This window comes from Typopeltis vanoorti, chromosome 2 (assembly GCF_054136105.1).
Source record: "Typopeltis vanoorti isolate ZY-2024b chromosome 2, IOZ_Tvanoo_1.0, whole genome shotgun sequence".
NCBI classification, from domain to species: Eukaryota; Metazoa; Arthropoda; class Arachnida; order Uropygi; family Thelyphonidae; genus Typopeltis; species Typopeltis vanoorti.
In genome coordinates, this window is record NC_143550.1 from 28,950,318 (window position 1) to 28,970,966 (window position 20,649).

The 20,649-nt window shown below is 35.1% G+C and overlaps 1 protein-coding gene across 2 annotated transcripts in view; it reads right to left on the minus strand.

The window, feature by feature from the left end:
- Window positions 1-20,649, minus strand: part of LOC150108899 (nucleolar complex protein 4 homolog B) — a 226,746-nt gene that overhangs the window by 155,051 nt on the left and 51,046 nt on the right. For both annotated transcript variants that reach the window (XM_090410813.1, XM_090410804.1), the window contains exons 3-4: window positions 18,701-18,807; window positions 7,046-7,150 (exon numbers count right to left, since the gene is read on the minus strand). In XM_090410813.1, the coding sequence (XP_090266939.1) occupies window positions 7,046-7,150; window positions 18,701-18,807 (212 nt within the window). The remainder of the gene's footprint in view (window positions 1-7,045; window positions 7,151-18,700; window positions 18,808-20,649) is intronic.

The window sequence follows — 20,649 nt, forward strand, 5'->3', positions numbered from 1 at the left end:
TGGTTGTCGAGAGGAATGGTGACCTGGATGAGGAAATACAGCACCAAATAACATGCGGCTGGATGAACTGGAGGAAGATGAGCAGGGTCCTGTGTGACAAGAGAGTGAGTTGTAAGAGGAAAGGAAAGCTGTATAAGACAGTGGTGAGGCCGGCGATGCTTCATGGTACAGAGACATGGCCTATAACAAAAGCACAGGAGAGGAAGATGGAGGTAGCGGAGATGCAGATGTTGAGATAGATGAGTGGTGTGACAAAGAAGGACAGGATAAGGAATGACTACATCAGAGGGATGTTTAAGGTCAGACCAATTGGCAAGAATATACAAGAAAGTAGGTTGAGGTGGTTCGGACATGTAGAGAGGAAGGGTGAGGAGTATGTTTGTAAATGAGTGGAGTATATGGAGTTGGAGGGAAGGGGGAAAAGAGGCAGGCCCAAGCTCAGGTTGAGGGATAAGGCGACAGAGGATCTTAGGGAGAAAGGATGGAGTCCGAAGGATGCCCTGGACCAGAGAACTTGGAAGAGGAAGGTTAAAGATTGGTGCGCCGAACCGCTTAACATGGGATAAGGCATAGTGAAAGAAGAAGAAGAAGACTATAGCTACACCTTTTTTTCCCTGATTGTCATTGCCTGAATATAACATTTTGTATTTATTGCTCAGAAAAATCTCACCAGATTTTGTTTTTTTGTTTCAGTCACTCCTATTATGTCGATCTAGTATTTCCAATTCCTCAGCTAGCTCTATTTCTTTGCCATTCAGGCTTCTTATGTTGATAGTACCGATCTCAAACTCTGGTGATGAGCTGGGATGCCTTTTAGGATTTGTTATATAGGATTAATTGTCTTTTAAGATTTGCTATGATAAAAATGAATTAAGAAGAAGGGGGTATGATGGCAAACGAATCGATGTGTAGGCTGTGTAGAAGGAATGTATGTGATGGTTCGGGTATGTATGGAAGGAGTTTGAGGGAAGACTGGATTTGTATAAGAGTGACGGCCTACAATCGAATGCATTTTGTATCAGGAGTCTAGAAAATCTAATAACTGGTATTAGAGCTAACACAGTGAGTCAGGGAAACTAAATTATAAAGGAAGAATGGTGAGAACATGAGTGTAAGAGCAAAAATGTTATATAACTGTGTTAATGAAGGGAATGGGCTTTGTCGTGGAAATATCGATGAGGAGAGAATGATTTCGACTTTGTGTCTGTCCGGTTTGGACCGATCAAACATGTGCAAAGATGTCTACATATATAAGGCATGAGAGAAGAATAGAGATTTGCAACTTGTGCAACTATGTCATGCAGACTGCAGACAAGAGAAACACAAAAGAAAATGCAGTTAGATCATAATGTCTGTCCGTACACAAATGCTAGGAGTATCAGAAATAAAGGGGTGGAGTTTGTTACCTTAGTCAATATGATGGGACCTCAGATTGTAGGCATCAGTGAGACCTGGCTATCAGAATCAGACATACTAACTGGTATCAAGCATAAATAGTACAGTATTTTCAGCAAGGAGAGGAGGGGCGTGCTGCTAATGATATTGGATGACTTGAATCCAGTAAGAGTTGAAACATTTGATCGTAGTACTACTACTACTAACAACATTTCATGTGGCAGTGAGTTTTAAGACATATGGTGTGAGGTGGAATCTAACAAGATCGATTACATAGTGGGGTTGTTACAGACCTGGTGGATAAGTTGCTAGTGATGAAGAAACACATCCGCAAATAGAAAAGAAGCATGAAAAGAGTAATCATAATGGAAGACTTTAATTATCCCAATATTGATTGGGTATCAGTAGAATCTCATGCGAAGAATGAAAATGTATTTATTGAGCTGTTGCGGGACAACTTCCTCAAGCAGCACGTGACAGAAGGAACTTGAGGTCAAAGAGTGTTAGATTTCATTACAGTGTCAGAGAGCATTTCAGTTAAAGACGCAACTATTCTGCTTCCAGTTGGTAACAGTGATCATGTAGTACTCACTTGGGAAGTGACTAAGTTTATGAATGTTCCTTTCAGAAAGGGTTACATCCTGAACTGCAAAGCAGAAAACTATGACTAAGGAGTATATTGAGTTCAGTGGAATGGGATCGGTTGCTGGATGAAAAGAATATCACCAGTGCATGGGAAGCATTTAAACAATACTTAAATGATGCAATATCAGAATGTGTCCCGAGAGTTCGAAGAATAAATACAGCAAGAGTCAAATGGATGTGTAGTCTTATTAAATAAGAGATTCCAAGAAAATTATAACAAAAGGATGATGTGGAAGGAATACCGTGTGAATAAGGATGATGTCAGTTACAAACGTTATAAGCAGCAGGCTAGAATAATCACAAGTGCTGCATGGAAAGTAAAGTCTGAGTATGAAAAGAAACTGGCTCTGTGTGCTAAAGACAACCCACAAGAATTCTATCGATATGCTGCAAGTAAAAGAAAGAATGAATATGAAAGATAACTCTTCTAAATCCAGATGGCATGAGGATTATTGATGCAGAAGAGATTGTTCAGCTAATGAGTGCCTATTTTGTTAAAAACTCTCAACCCGGTGTATGCAACAGATAGCTCACTGCTACCTTTTCACTGGATGCAGAAACGCAGGCATATGAGGACAAGGTATTAGAGCTGTTGCACAAATTTAATAAGAATTCAGCAATAGGGACTGATGGAATATCAGCATGTGTGCTAAAAGAGTGTTCAGCTGAACTGGCTATTCCTTTGACCAGGCTGTTTAATATGAATCTCAGAACAGGGAAGATTCTGCAGAAATGGAAGGAATGTATGGTAATTCCACTGCATAAGGGTGGTGCAAAGACCGATGTATCCAACTATCAACCAATCAGTATCTCAGGAGTGGTGGTGAAAAATTTGGAAAAATTGGTTAAGTCTCGTATTGAGAAATGGGTTGACAGTGAATCTCTACTCTGCAATGAACAACATGGGTTTACTAAGGGAAGGTCATGTTTTAGCAACTTGCTCACATTCTATAACAATATTACCATTGAACTAGACAAGGGGAAATGGATACACCATGATACCTTTGGATTTTGCTAAGGCTTTTGACAGAATACAGCATGATAGACTCTTGCATAAATTGGAGAAAATGGGTTTGGGTTATAGAATATTAGCATGGATAAGAGAATGGCTTACTGACAGATATCAAAAAGTGGTATACAATTGGATGCGAGTCTGGAAGACTTAAGGTAACAAGTGGTGTACCACGATCAGTGCTTGGTCCACTCATATTCAATCTGTACATATAAAAAAAAAAAAAAAAAAAAAAAAAAAAAAAATGATATTGGAAAGGATTTGACAAGTGACATTCAGCTATTTGATGATGATGCAAAGATAGGTAGGGTAATCAGGAATGTTACTGATATGTAGTACGTGCTCGTGGAACTCGTGGCAAAGGTGGAGCAAGCTACCAGGCACTTCTAACTTTGGTGTTGCACTACTTACTGGATAAGATAGTACAACACTATATTTAGTCCTGAAGATATTTTCAGGCGCAAACTTTGTTTGCTCTCACTGGGATAAAGGATTAAACTAAATCTATTATAGTCTAACCTAGTGATAAATAAATTTTCAACATCTTTCTCTAAATCCAGAGTAATTTTTAAAAAAGGTGATAAACCTTTTGGCAACTCCCATTGGCACAGATGACTTGCTACTGCTTCTGCCTGGTATCTCCAGCTCTGGGCCTGGCTCCCACTGAAGAGACCTCAATAAAGGTCGAAACTAGTCTGGGTAGATGGCCAATCCCTTTAATGCATAACAGTATACATATCCACATAGGAAATGTGTTTTGCATTATGGGAGATACTGGGTTAGAAGTGCCTGGTAGCTTGCTCCACCTTTGCCACGAGTTGCCTTGGTGTTGCACTACTTACTGGATAAGATAGTACAACACTATATTTAGTCCTGAAGATATTTTCAGGCGCAAACTTTGTTTGCTCTCACTGGGATAAAGGATTAAACTAAATCTATTATACTCCTGGTTTCCGTTGTGATTTTGATATATTGGAGAGAGTGTGTGTGTGTGTTAAAAATGATATCATGATTGTGGAATACTGATTATGAAGACAGATTGAGAATTTGTAGACTGCAGACACTAGCAAACAGGAGAAAGAGGGGGGGATATGATTGAGCCTTACAAACTTCTGAAAAGGTCATACAGGATTTCCATTGATGGAGGGTAGGGAAACGACAAGAGAGTATCCTTGGAAGCTGAGAATGATGGCTAGATTTTTCTCTCAGAGGGTGGTGCATGATTGGAATGGATTGCAATTGGATGTTGTGAGTGCAAGCAGTGTGAATGAATTTAAGAATAAGTATGATAGCTGGTGTGTGTGTAGCATGTGACCTCCCTCGATGAATCTCTGACTCCAAGGAGGTCTGTCTTAATAAATCTGCCCCCCCTTCCCCCCCAAAGGCACATATCAGGAATTCGACAATGCTTTTTGTAATTAAATTATCTGAGGTAAAAATACCTACATGCAATGAAACAGTGAGGATGAATGGAATATATTCTCTAAATATGCAAACACTGCACAGTCCCATGGAAGTTAAGTTTTATATTATGAGAAAAGGTCTGATAAAGAATTGACTCTAATGAACATTTATTGTTTTTTTGTAGGAATTTGTTGTGAAAAACAAAATGTTCAGTCTGGTAGACTGATTAAGTACATGTACAGACCAAAAATAGAATGAGTAAGTGAGAGAATGAAGTTATCCTTGAAAGATGAAGATCTTTAGGTATAGTTTATATTTAGAAGGTCTTGGATCCAAGTAGTGTTATAAGTTATGTTTATTTACCATGTATATAGTTTCTGGTTTCATTAAAATAGATATTATTTTTTATCTGGCCTTGAGTGAGTCATTTCCTGGATTCTAAAACAAATGGAGTTAAAAGTCATTGCATCAATTCGACTGAACTATTGTAAATTTACTTAACACTCAGTGTGAAAACAGTAAAGTGCATCTTGGCAGAGTCTCTTTTCAGAGATAAACAACATCATGATAGTGCTCACGAGAACCATGGCAACACCAACCATCAGATTTCACTCTGAAAAATAATGAATTTAAGAAAAATTCATTATTTTGAAAAATAATCTAATTAAGATTTACTGAGAACCTGTAATTTCATTTCAAGAATCAAGCACTACACACACACAAAAAAAAGCAATGAGCTTTAAAAACTTGAGCTAAACAAACTCATCTAGAGTAGGTTTTTATCGGCTGACCTACTAAGATATGCGTATATTATGTATATCTTCTAAGTGAACATACAACAAAGAGATTTACATGAATCGAGAATGAAAACAAACATTACTAGGTGCATTATTTTGATCCTGAAGCCAGAAGTATGACAGTATTAGGAAACTAAGGAACAATTTAAACGCAGTCAGTAAGCAATGAAGTGCTGTGGCTTAGTGTAAAAACATTTAGATTACAAGTACCAGTTTCCATTAGGTTGATGCAAAGGACTTCAGAGCACTCCTTAAAGTCACTCAACTTCGAGGGAGTTGATGCGAGGACTTGTTTTGTTCCAAAGGATGCGGTGGCTGGTAGTAATCCTAGGTTCCACATGACCAATCTTTTCAGGATGAAGAAAAGAGATGTAATTCACATGTTTTAATTAGAAGATGTCTACATACAACCAGTCTGGCTAAAATAGAAGAGATAGTAGGAACGAGGAATCTGGAAAACTATGGATTGATCTAAGAGGAATTTTAACTTGGTGGATGGAAAGATAAAGGATCTTAATTATCTTGTAGGTCGTCTGAAAATGAATTTTTTAAAAAATTTTTTAGAACTCTAGAAGAATGGATATACTCTTAATATCTAATGAAAGAGCTAATAACAACAGAGGAATTACCAAAGATTTGTTATATTTTGGATGGAAAATAACCACAGGATATTGTGTTATCTTTAATACGATGTAATTCTTGTCTGAAAGAATCCTCAGAAGCATAAATCAAATATGATCTGTGGATGGTCTTGATATCTCAATTTCTGGGATGGATGAAGAATAGAATCAAGACAAATATATATTCCAATGAAAGCATCATGTTTCACATAAACAGAGAAGTTAAAAGAGTTGACTTGCCACTTTACAAGTATATCATGAAATGGAGGGACTATTATTTTCTTTTGTTAACATATATTATATTATAGGGGATAGAAGGATGAAGTCTGCTAATTTTAAATAAAAAGATATTTAATTCTTCGGTGGAGGTAGTCATCCATACAGCAGCTCTTTCAAATTTGACACTTTTCAAAGAATGCAAAAAGTCTTTCACAATGAACATAATTGGAACAGCAGTGTTAGCTTAAATATTTCAAAATTTTGGTGACTTACAACTGCTATTTGTAATCTGATGAATAGTTTCTATTTAACTGTTTTATGTAACAAATCTCTTTGCTTTATGGTTCATTAACTGTGTGTAAACTGTTCTTTAGTTTCCTACTAGCTTCGGGCTGCTGCAGTCCGTGCGGTCAGCCTAGTGGCTATGTGCTTCGCAACCATATGCCTGGGGAAGGAGTGTCCTAGGTTCGAATCCTGTCGACGTGAGGAGCTTAAGGATCTTTCTCAGCCATAACCAAGTTAGCCTGTCTTGGGCATGGACAGCAGAGTTTTTCTCCTCGGTGGTTTATCTGGGATTTTTCATCCTGCAAGCAGGCAAACCGGCCCAGTGTTGGATATAGTACTTAATCCCTCATTATGAGAGCTCAACCAATCATAAGGGGTGGTCAAGGAACTTTATTATCTCATCATCACATCTTCATAGTGAACATATAAATGTTCGCTATGAAGATGTGATGATGAGATAATAAAGTTAAGTGTTTTTATATTCAATTTTTTGTTTTTTTATCCTTAATGTATCTATTTATTTTAGTAACATTAATAATCAAATGAAGGATAATTTTATTATTTTTAAAAATCATAAATTCCTTGTTTTCTTTATAACTGCAATCAGATGCATGACTGGATAATGAAAAGAATTTAAAAAAAAAAGTAAATTAATTTAAATAACATACCTGAAACGAATGGTATGGAAAATAAAATTTGTCTTCTTGAACAGGCATTAATGGATACTGTCCTTCCAGTGTAACGAAATTCATCAGAACACACAATGCTAATTCCTGAGCAGGAGGAAAAAATAATATAATATTTCTGTCTTTTATTTTAAAATAAATGTTTACATTCAGAGAATTCAAAGAACTTAAGATCTGATCTAAAAGTTGAAAAAGTATAGTGAAGACTATTTTCCAATGAACTCTCATTGTGGCAAACACCAATGCTATGCTGATACACTTAATACCATACCATAGAGTGCAATACCTATGTATATTTTGATAAGACATGACAACTGACTGCAAAAGTATACGCTCATTTTCCACTTAAGTCGTGTTGCATGTTACAATTGCTAACACAATGAATTGCATTGTTTTAAAGGAAAAAACATACTGAACCAATAATTCATTTTAACAAGTCACTAGAATTTTCACTAGCATGAAAAGAGCAAGACTAATATGGGCAATTATGAAGAAACCTTAAGGGTCTCTTCATAATTGCCTTAATTATGAAGGATAATGTTGTTTATTTTTTAATGGTATATATTAGAACACAGAAAAATAAGTAAATAATTAATTTATTAACTTATTGCTGATATTTCACTGGTGTTATAACCAGCATCTTCAGAGCACAAAAACAAGACTATAACAACATGGTGTAATCAACGGACTAGTTAAACAAAATTGTAGCAGCAACACAAAGACTAGAGTCCTGATTTTGCACACAGGATCAACTGGAAGAACACAAAAGTACTGCACAGAAGCTCTTACAAGTCACAGAGATTGTTCTTAGAGGCAACAGAAGCCCTGAAACACACTCCAAATCTCAACAAATATGGCTGTATAAATTTGCCTAAAATCTGGGAGACAGTCATCTTAAGAAAAAACTAGTACCGGTTTTTTTCTCTGTTTAAGGCTCTAGTCTTTGTGTTGCTGCTACAATTTTGTTTAACTAGTCCGTTGATTACACCATGTTGTTATAGTCTAACGTATTGTGACAAACTGTGTTTTTGTGCTCTGAAGATCCTAGTTATAACACCAGCAAAATATCAGCAATAAGTTAATAAATTAATTATTTACTTATTTTTCTTTGTTCTAATATATACCATTAAAAAATAAACAACATGTACGGCGAACACACAAGTTTGTACACATGTTATGAAGGGTAATTTTGATAATTATGAAGGATCATTTATGAAGAATAATTTTCTTCATAAATGTCTTAGAATGTCAAGTGCTGTTGCACTTGACATTCTAAGGCATTTAATAAGGTCTGGTAGTGAGGCCTTCCCAGCCAACTGGCACCTTATGGTCTGCCTGCTCAACTCTGCGATTGGATTGTCAGTTTTTTCTCAGGTCATTCGCTACATGTAATGGTAGAAGTTGTTCTCTCTCTTCAGATTTTCCTATTAATGCAGGTGATTCTCAGGGCTATGTTATTTCACCACTTTCTATCTTTTATACATACAGTAGTAAACAAATTATCTGTTAATTAATTTGTTTACTACTACTGTATGTATAAAAGAGAAAGCCAAATTTTTGGTTTAGTTTCTGTTTTAGTACACAATCATTTTGGTTTCAACTTACTATTTTCGGTTTTGGTTGAGTGCTGTGTGTTTTAACTATCTCTATGTTTATTAATAATGTAAACAAGCTGACATTGGTAAAGTTTTATTCATTTTGTAGTAGCTATAAAATGGATACATCTCCAAGAGAGTGTTCAAAAATATGTATTCTTTATCAGCACACATCCATGACTCAAAAACAAATTGCCAATAAGTGTGGTGTTGGTTTGGATATTGTTAATGTGATTTTAGAGATTTAGGGAGAGGGGTACCTTTTCTTCTGACAGAGAAGGAAAATGTGGGCAAAAAATAAAAACTACACTTACTCAAGATCATTTACTAATTAGGAAAAGCAAAATGAATCCAAGATTGTCTACTGTAGACTTAAATAGAGACTTGGAAGCTAGTGGGATTAATGTTTCTGACATGGCAGTCTGTCGAAGATTGTTGGAAGCAGGGAGGACTGTCCACAGACCAAAAAAGGAAACAACTGTTGATGAAGGCTATGCAGGAAAAAAGGCTCCGATGGACAAAAGTGTACAAAGATTGGACTGTTGAGAAGCAAGTCATATTCTCAGATCAGAGCCATTTTTTTGTCCAAGGAGAGTAAGTAGCATATATTTGCAAATAAGACCACTCCAACACACAACTAAAAAGATGTTCTGGGGTTGTCCAGGATCACTTGTCTGTTGATGGTATGATGAAAGTGACCAATACATAAAAATATTGGAGAAAAGAGTGGTCATACAGATCCAGAAAAACAAGGAACTCATCTTCCAATAGGATATCACACCTTTTACCTGACATAAATCCAGTAGAAAATTTGTAGTCCATAGTGAAAAAGAGACTTGGAAAATTAAATTGGGAAACTTATACAATCCATTATAATAGTATGATTTTTGAGATGCAGAAAAAAGAAAAATGTGTTCTATGTTGATAGATTCCATGCGTAAGCAAATTAACAAACTTATTAGAACAGAGGGGTACATATAAATTATTAGGTACAGTTGGAGTTTAAATATTTGTATTTATTTTCTTGCAAAATTAAAATTTTTCTTTAAAATGTGAGTGTATAGATTAATCTGTAAATGACCTGCTCTAACTGATCTCAAACCCTGTCCACAGTTTTGCTGATAAATGCATTATCCATTCTTCCTATTCATATACAAACCTCATGTGTTCAATCTTCACTGGGGCAACAAGTGTTTTTTTGTTTTGCTAAAAGGGCCTTCTCCCCTTACCTTTAATGATGCTTGACTTAACAGTCAGGATAAATCTCTCTTCTCAGAATGACTTATTCCTAGCCTTTTCTAGCATAATCACTTCACTTCTACAGCATTCTCAGATTCAAGAAAACTTGGGATCCTCTTCTGCTCAAGTGATCACTTTTTATCTGTCTGGTTAACTTACTCTGCACAAATCCCAAAGGTGATCAACTTTGGAATATTGCTCTCACATTTGGGGTGAGGCACCTAAAACCTCTCTAAAAATTTTCAGAGGAAAGCAGTTTGGTTGTTTCTCTCTCACAGACTCTCTTCAGCCATTGTCTCTCAGAGATGGTTAGTTTCTGTGTTGCTTCTACAGATATTTCCATAAATGTTGTTACCACAACTAGCATCCATTATGCAAACCCCCCCTCCTATTTCTTCTATATCTACAGTAAGAAGAACAATGGTTACCTAACATCCTTTTAAAGTTGTACTGCTGACTCACTGAACCAACAGTTGACTTTCTTTATATCTAACTTCAGTTCTGTGAAACAGCCTTCCTCGTGAAGTCTTCTCCAAGACTAGAATCTCCAGCTCTATCAACCAATTAATTTGCTTATATATATATATATATATATATATATATATATATATAAACAATACAAAATTAAAGCAGAAGTGCTGAAATTAAATGCATAAAAATGTTTTAAGAAAATTTGGAGAAAAGAGCAAAGCTACTAAATATATCATACTAGGTTTCTTTAAATTATATTCTTGTTTATTCCTCGATCCAAGTATAAGCAAAGAAAGTATTTATGCGAAGGATCTTTGCAACTAGGCTACTTGTATAAAGAAGCTAATGATTTAACATTAATTGCCATAGTATCCCAACTTAGCATCTAAACTATGTTTGCTTACACTTGAATAAAGAATTAAACAAGAATATAATTTCCTGGCATCTTTAATTTAATCTATAAACAAATGAAAAAACTTTCAATCAAAATAATAAGTTTCTGTTCATCAAATTAATAAAACCATGTTCCAACAAACTTTTATCCTCCATTTTATCCAATGGAGGATAAACGTGTGACCAACTATGCTATAGTTATTATTAATATCTTTGCGATAGTTCATAGCATAGAAGTATATAAAGAGGATTTGAAATATAATCATAATTTAGTTCTGAGTAGGATAAAACTGAATATCACATTGTATAAAAAAACAAAAAACATTTTAAAAGGAATTAAAGCTGAACTGTAGACTCAGATACATAAATATTATTTAAAAAAAAAAAAGGGTCTTTAATTAAGAACCAAATTTCGGGCAAACTTCAAAGAGAACCAATTAATTGTGGTCTGATGAAATTGTCCTTAAGAAGTATATAAGACAGGAGAGCAATGAAAAATAATTAAATGTTACAGGAAGATTAGTAGGATGTAAAATGTACATATTGTTATATATTTTAGGTCTAGCATCTTGTTTCTATAATCACTGGAATATAGAAACTATAAATTTTTACATTAGCTTCAGTATTAAGCCTCTCAACAAAATTTCTAACAATGACGATATTTTAGTATGAAAAGATAACAAAATTAATGCAAATACAATTCTAAATTCTGACGATTATAGAAACAAGGTAGTAGATACTAAACAATAATAACATATACAGGATGTTTAACAAAATGACAATACCTTGAGAGCACATAAAAAAACCAATTTGATAAATGGGTTGTGCAATTGGCCAAACGAAATGAAAAATCCAATAACCTTAGTTATGAGCAAGATAAAACTGAACATTATATAAAAAAAAAGGGTGAGAAGGTTAAATAAGGTAGGTGTTAGATGGATGAATAAAGAGATTAAGCATGCGATACAGAGAAAAAGGGCATTGTGAAGGCAGCATAAGAGAAGTGGAAGTAACCAATTTCATGAGATCTACAAAGACCAGGCAAGGAGAGTGACTTGGTTGGTGAAAGTAGCTAAAGAGAGGTATGAACAGCAGTTAGCTAATGAAGCCAAAAAGAATCCTAGGGAGTTCTTTCGATATGTAGCCAGCAAAAGAAAGAATGATTATGGAAGGATGACATTGATTGGAGGAAATGGTATAAAGACAGCTGTTGCAGAATGTGTGGTGGAGATACTTAATGAGCAGTTCATAAAGATCTTTCAATCCTGTGAATGTGACTTCATGGAGAGATTGAGAGCAGTTGATGATGGGGAGGAGAGACTGACTGCAAGTGAGCAAGAGGTGTTTGGGGAGTTGAGTAAACTATATGTAAATAAGACTGTGGGACTTGATAATATATCACCGCGTATTCTGAAGGAATGTGCCAGAGAGTTGACACCTGCCTTGACATATTTTTTTAACACGAGTCTTGCACTTGGTCAAGTCCCTAAGGATTGGAAGGAGGGCAAGATTGTGCCACTTCATAAAGGAGGTGATCGAACTCAAGCATCAAACTATAGGCCTATCTCTGTATCAGATGTTGTGGTTAAGTTGTTGGAGAAGCTTGTGAGAACTAGGATCCAGAGTTGTGTTGACAACAATGGTATAACCTTTGATGGACAGCATGGATTTGCTAAAGGGAGGTCATGTTTTAGTAATCTACTTACTTATTACAATAAAGTGACTGCTTCCTTGGACAGAGGAGAAGGATACACAGTAATATACTTGGATTTCAAAAGGCTTTTGATAGAGTACCTCATGATAAGTTGACAGTCAAACTAGAGCAGATGGGGTTGGATATTAGATTAGTGCACTGGATTGGAGACTGGCTATCTGATAGGTATCAACAAGTTGTGTATGGGGGTGCGATATCCAGGAAAAGAAACGTCACTAGTGGAGTGCCTCAGAGGTCTGTTTTAGGGTCATTACTATTTAACTTGTATATTAATGATATTGGCGAAGATTTGGATGGAGATATTCAGTTGTTTGCAGATGATGCAAAGTTGGGATGAACCATAAAGAGTAGTGAAGATGTTGTTGCCTTGCAAGAAGACTTGAATAAATTGAGTGATTGGGCAAGCAAATGGGGATGTGAGTTCAATGTTGCAAAATGTACGGTTTTAAAATTTGGAAAACAAAGATGGGATGCAGAATTTATGCTTAGTGAGAATATATTGTTGGAGGTAGAGGAAATAAGAGATCTGGGGGTGATAGTGGATAAGGATCTAAAATTTAGGGGACACATCGCCAAAACTGTGAAGGCAACACAAAGACTTCTGGGAATGATGCGGAGGACACTGGCGTGTAGAATAGAGGAGATTCTTGTTCCATTGTATAAGGCTTTGATTAGGCCACACATGGACTATTGTGCCCAGATTTGGTCACCGGGTTTTCAGAAGGATGAAGAGATGTTGGAAAGGGTCCAAAGGCGACTGACTAAGGTAGTTTCTGACCTCTGGAATGTTGAGTATGAGGAAAGATTGAGAAGTTGTAATTTGCAGAGTCTGGTGGAGAGAAGGAAGAGGGGAGATATGATAGAGACCTACAAGTTGGTAAGGGGTTGTTATAAGATCAATGGTGGAGAAGTTCTACAGAGAATAGTGGGAGATCAGGGGTCATCCCTGGAAACTGTATGAAGAGGGTGTGAGTAGGGGAGTGAGAGGCAGGTTTTTTTCGTGCAGAGTTGTGAATGATTCAAATGTCTTGCCTGAGAGTGTGGTGTCTGCAAGGAGTTTGAGTGTGTTTAAGACACAGTATGATGAGATGTGTGTATGTGTGTGATAAAAAGGACCTCCCAGACGAGTCTTTGACTCCATGAGATCTTGGGAAATAATCATAATAATAACCTCGAAACATCATGCTGACTCATGGATCCATAAAGATGACATGTCATTAGGACCAACTGTGGATGCCAGACACTCTGCACCATTCAACCCTTGCTAAAATACTCAACAAAACTTCTAATCACTCATGTCAAAAAAACAATGCTTACATTAAGAGCTCAAAAGATTTCATCAGAAAGATAAAGGAGATGATTTTGATTCTACAGATATATTAACGAGTATCAGATGTAGCAAGTTTCTTTACCGATGCACCCAGAAAAGAAGAAAATAGAATATTTTGAAAGGATTGTCATTGAAAAATACTAAAATATGGCTATATGATGGCAATGATTTCCTCATCTGGCTGGAACCCAAATAAAAACTTAAGAGTTTTGAACACTTTCTGAACAGCTTAAACCCTAAAATATATTTTACGGCAACAACAAAACAGAACCTTTCCTTTCATGGATGTGCTTGTCTCAGTCATTGAACAAAACAGATTAGTTTTTCTCAGCACACAAAAAAATTCAACACTGGTAGATATTTACATTGTATTTCTCACCATTGCTTTGCCCAGAAAAGGAGTATCATAAAAGGCTTTAAGGACAGAATATACACCACATCTAGTGACAACAAAAAGGGAACAAGAAATGATTATTTAGGAGATGCAATGGTAAAGAATGGCTAAATCCTAAAAACTATTAATAACATTCTAAAAAAAAAAAAAACTTTAAGTGTCTCTGCAAACATGAAAATAAACAAAGATTATAAAAGCATTCCCTTTACCATGTCGTCAAAAATGTTACAGATAAAATAGCAAGCATATTAAACATTATGAACTCAAAGTTGCCTTCACATCTATGAAAAAATCTCTATGGTGCTTAGGTCTGCTATACAACCACATTTACCTTTCGAGAAACCAGGTGTTTATGACATTTTCTGTGCATTCAGAATCTGTTATCTCAAGCAAACAAGACATTCAGGACAAATTGCATGAAAGATGTCAAGAACGCTAAGTTAGGGCTGGCTTATCGTACTTATAAGGATATGCATCAAGTAATTTGAAAACTTACAAAAATTCTGAATATTCATTTTAAAAGCTATATTAACAAATTTAAAGAAGCTACCAAAATGACATGATGTCCATCAGAGTTCAATTAAAACTGAGACCATGTCCTATACTAACTGTGGTCCACATACATAAAAGACCTAAAAATTATGTAATGAGGTTATGACAGATGTTATGAAGTATATATCAACAATGATGCACATGTGTAAAGTCACAACATGATATGCAGTCAGTTTAACAATGATTCCATTAACAGTTTATGTATTATGTTTTATGTATTAAAAAACATTCTGCTTTTCTATGTTTTTCACCATAAAGATATTACAGTGCATAGGAAACTGGTTGACTGATTAAAGAATTTTTACTTCCATACTTCTGTGGTTACAGCAGATTCATTTATAATAATGGATAAATATCAAGAAGATAACAAAATGTCATGAAAGCTAATAAAAGAGCTTAGAAATGAAGGAAAGATTAGTTCAGAAAGAAAATCAGAAATGACAAACATGACAAAAACTCAAGCCAGATATTCTAGAGATCTCAAATAGTTATGATCAATGACTGTTCAATGAAACGCACAGTGACAGAAAAGGCAAAGAAATCAGAAATGTGAGATAGCAACAGAGGTAGATGATATTCGAATAGAAATGCTCAAACATGGAGTTATAAAAGTTTTACGGTGGCGGCACTGCATAATCGAGGAAACCTAATCACAAGATCAAATTCAGGATGATGAGTAGAGCTCACCTATAAAAAGAAAAATAAAACTGAATGTAACTATTACCTAGAAACATTCCTACTGAGTGTTCCAGGTAAGATTCATGCAAGCATAATTGAAAAGAGGCTAAGGAAAACTGTGCAAGAGAAACCTAGGGAAGAAAAAGCTGGATTAAGGCTAAATACCACTTGTCAGGAACCACATATTTAATTTAAGACTAAAAGTTCAAAGCTAAATAACTGGGAGGAGACCTCCACATAATCTTTTAAGCAATGAGAGGAACTGACCAGGGCTTTAGGAAAGAAAGAAGAGGTAGGAGTAACTAATGACTTCAGATGATTGAGTTTCATGAGTATAAACTCATGAAAATAATAATAGTAATAATGTCCCATGTAGAAGTGAGTTGAAGGCTATCTGGTATGAAGTGAGGGCTAACAGGATAAAACCTATAGCACCAATCAAGAAATCCATTGCCTGATTACCCTGCAAAATGAGTAATCACTGTGGGCAACAAATTATCCAAACGTTAATTGGGTAGCAGAGAAATCTTACAATAAGAATGAAAGAGAATTTACAGAGCTTACGAGACAACTTTCTCAAGCAATATGTGAAAGAAACAACTCGAGGCCAAAGCGTGTTATGTTTGATCACAGCAATAGAAGGGATTTCAGTTAATAATGCAAATACAGTGTTCATGTCATACTCACCATGGAAATAGCTAAATATATGGATATTCCAATTAGAACAGGTTATATGCTAACTATAAAGCAGGAAAGTGCTTAAGGGTCAAAGCTGTTTATTGGGACGAGGACCAAGTAGCCTTTAAAGGAATGTGGAGAAGTGACCAGGGTTTCTGACCTCATGTCCAATCCTTATCTTCTCATGGTGCACTCTGTTAGGTATCTACCTGGATACTGAATGAATGAGGATGGACTAGTAATTTGGGATTTAGCTGACCAAATTGTATTCTTATTAGCTTAAATCATAATGTAAATGCTGGTAAGATAGAATTTCATGCTGGCTGGGACATTGCCTGGTTAAATAAGGCCCTGCTGTTTCCGTCAGAGAACTAGGCAAAACAGAGAAAAGTCAGCTACTGGAACAAACCCTAACTCACCTTCAGCAGAGTTCAAGATTGGCATAATCAAAATAAGATGCATCAATGGAAAAGAAATGGAACTAGCAGAAGAATTGGATAATTACGAGATCGACATAATAGGAGTTACTGAAACAAAGAAGACAAAACATGCGAGATCTTTCTAAGCAACAAATATAAGATGTTATATTTAGGCAATAACAATCAGGGAAAAAAGAGCAACTACAGTACTGAACACTAAATATGAAGATAATCTTGAATTACAGGCAATATAAAATAGTGATGTGGGCAGATATAAGAAGGGGGAAACTGGACAGTGAGACTTATTTGTGCCTATGAATTCCCACAAAATGATCTATTAAGAAATAAGTGGAGAAATTTTTGAAATGAGGCATTAAAGAAGGCAGCTGACACGATGAAAAATGAAAAGTTGGTCCTTGTTGGAGATCCAAGGAGCACAGTAGAAAATAATTACCAGACATATAGAAATATTCTAGGCAAATTTGGACAAAAGAAACCTAATAATAATGTACGTACCTGCTAGATTTCTGTTTGCGATATATTACTAACACTATGTATCAATATAAAGATCGGCACAAATTTATATGTATAGAAGATGCAAGAAATATGAAATGTCTCGATTGGTCGAATTCCAGATGATTGGAACAGAGCTCTCACACAGTACACATCTTGCTTTTGAGTGTTACTGGTACAATTTATGCAAGAGTCAAAACTGGCATACTTTGAATTTTGTTTTCAATTTCAGAAACAAAAAATGGTCTGCTGGTGCCAAATCCAATGAATATGGTGGAGGTTTGCACTGTGGTGGAAGTGGAAGCAAGAAACTGTTTCATATTTAATGCACAATGTGCAAGCGAATTGTCATATTGCTCTTCTATCACTCATCTCGTGCGTTGATTCATATTAACCATTTGGCTTTCAGGAATGAATTTCTTGTGAAAAATTCCATGAATGTTGAAGAAAACAATCAGCAGTGTTTCAAATTTAGACTTCTGCAGTCAAACTTTTTCTGTTTTAGAGACATTGGTGATCACCAGCCACAATTTTCTCTAAAACAGTACAATAATTTCAACAAAATTTTCTGACAGGTACCAATACCAAACAGAGCCTACATGAGAACTAATGAAGCTACTCCAATGTACATATGCTAAATGGAAAGAGCACAATCCAGTAGTTAAATTGAGTAAACAATGATACACTATTCTGGACACTTCTATTTACAATATGCCTGCTAAAAAAGGCTGCCTTGTTATTTAACATGCACAATGTTAAATGACATTCTTTGGGTTGTCATTTGTCATATATATATATATATATATATAATGGTTAGCTAAATCCCCAAATTGCCAGCCCATTCTCATTTTGTTTTTCAGTACCCAGTGGATACTTGCCAACTATGAACACACCAAGCAAAGGTGATGATAGGAGATCAGGTCAAAAGCCCCAAACAGTTCTTGACATTCCTTAAAAATCTATGTGGAAGTCTGCTTCCTACTATTATCTAACTTTGATTGTTAAGTGACCTTATGGTTTAAAGCTAGATTTCTTACTTTATTTCTCTTTTTATAAATCAATACCAAAAAGTGCAAGTACTTCAATCGCCCGAGACCTTCTAAAGAAGTCTTCGGAATTATGCAGTGTGGTCTCTTTTATGTTTAGTTTCTCTTCCTACTCCTGGTTGTGAAAAATATTGAGACCAAACAATGTTTCACCACATGCTTGGTTGTATCTATATACACCTGACAAGTGTTTTGCTGATGCTGCTTTGAATTCATTGAAATATTAGTGCAACAAATAAATTCAACTCCTTACTTTTGCTTTATCATGATGCTATAAATTAATATAATCATATAATAATGCAAATAGATTGAATCATTTTTACTAGCAAAATTAATCAAACCTGTCTAACTGATCGAAGCCTTTTTAAATCTATAGCTTGGTATTCAATATGATACAAAATTATGTTATAATTGGTAATAGATAAATTGTCAACAGAAAAAATCTCAAAAACCCTATATTCAATATTCTGACAATATATGATATCACTAATAAAGGAAGACTTTTTGAAATCTAAGAGTTTATGAGCAGATCATCTCCATACAAGTTATCATAATAAAAATGTAATAAGTGTAGCATTCTTTCACCAATTTGAAATTTCAAAAACTGCAACTTACTTGCACTTTGGAATTTTCATGATGCAAATGATTTAGTAACTGTGATTTTGCAGTTCTAAATTGTTCCACTAGCCAAAATTTATATTTTTCTTCTGAGCAGGTTACATCTGGAGGTACAAAAACATTAAATCTTGCACTTATTCAGAATGGATTCCACCCCCCACACACACACACCCATATTCAAGTTCAGATAAATGCCATAAATTGTAAATAAGCTGATTCTGCCAAGTAAGCTTCATGATAATAATTTAATTTATACATTTGAATGAAAGGCATTAGAAAATCTGATACAGTAAACCCTCGATTTAATGGAAATTTTTTTAAATAAAATATCTGTAACATTATACTGCAATTTTATCAATATTAGCACTGTAATAATAAAAAAAAAAAAAAAAAAAAAAAGTTTTACACACACTTTTAGATAAATTAACGTAAAATTAATGTTCGATTTTGATGTGCTCGGTTTCGGTTACCTGCTTGGAAAAAACTATCAAGTTGTTTTTGAACTTTTGAATTCTGCTGTTTTTTTTAATAATTAACTCCTTAAAATTATGAAAATGCATGTAATAAAATTGCCGCAGAAAGTCACGCCACTCGACAAAAGAACCAATTACAGTGCGATTGGTGTGACATGTCCTAATCATTCGCCGAACATGTTTTATGAGCAGTGATTCACTTATGTCGGCTAAATTACTACAGTGTTTTTCCAACATATCATGGCTTATTCACCAAGATTTGTTAAAAATAATGGGAAATTAATAACAAAAAATAACCTGTTAATTTAATTATAAGAAAATCTTGGTTAAAAGCATTTTAAAATTAGCAGTATTAATTTTCACATGTGACATACGGACCAGAAATTTTGTCTGTTAAATCCGAAGTCCATTAAATCGAGGGTTTACTGTACTAATAGTCATATGGATGTTCTATATCAGCAATTTTAAATCACAAAGGCATGCCACCAGCAATTCATACATGATCTTTTGAACCTCTTACATCAGCTTATGAAAAAACATAAACCAAAAATTGAAATACGAACATCTATAAACAATTATTATTATTATTATTTCGGGCTACTCCAGGGAGTCCTTAGACTCATCGAGGGAGGCCCTAAACATCATGTCCACACAACTATTCGACATTCTTACAGTATCTATCATACCTTACCTTGAACTCGCTCACTGTCATAGCACCCACAACAGACTCTGGCAGCTTATTCCACTCATTTACCACTCTAAAAGTAAAGAACCCAGCTCTAACACTACTGCTAACAACACTCTTGCCACAATTAAAATAAAAGAAACATGAATCTAACAGGTGCTTGCCTATGCATTTTGTGAAATGGACTAAAATTGCCAATAAAAAATGGGAGAGGAATTTTCTTAGGCATTTAGGAAAGAATTTTTGGTTCAATACTAATCTGCTCTAACAATCAGTCAAAATTGATATTTTTCTTCTGAGCTGGTTACATCTGGAGGTACAAAAACATTACATTTTGCACTTATTCAGAATGGATCCCCCCCCCCATATTCAAGTTCAATTGGTGCAATGTGTCTTTGATTGATGCAATGTGTCCCTATAAGCCACTAAACTTGGCACATGACTGTGGTCATAAATAACATGGCAGTGATGTATAGAAAGACGTAAGTGTTGTTGGTTATTCACAACAATGTTTAATGGTATAAGCAACACTAATATTTCGCTGGTTTTCTAACAAGCATCACCAGAGCACAAATTACAATTATAGTGACACACAGTGCTCAATCAAACTGCTATGGAAACAATTCAAATTGTAACTGAAGAGGAATTAATGTCCTAACATTGGGCTTCCCAAAGGCTGAATAAACAAAAATTTAACTCAGAGAAGTTTGTGCTAAATGTGTTCTTAGAATGACTATCTCTCAGATTTTTGGAAAATTAATACAGTAGGCCAGCAGCATACGTCTGGC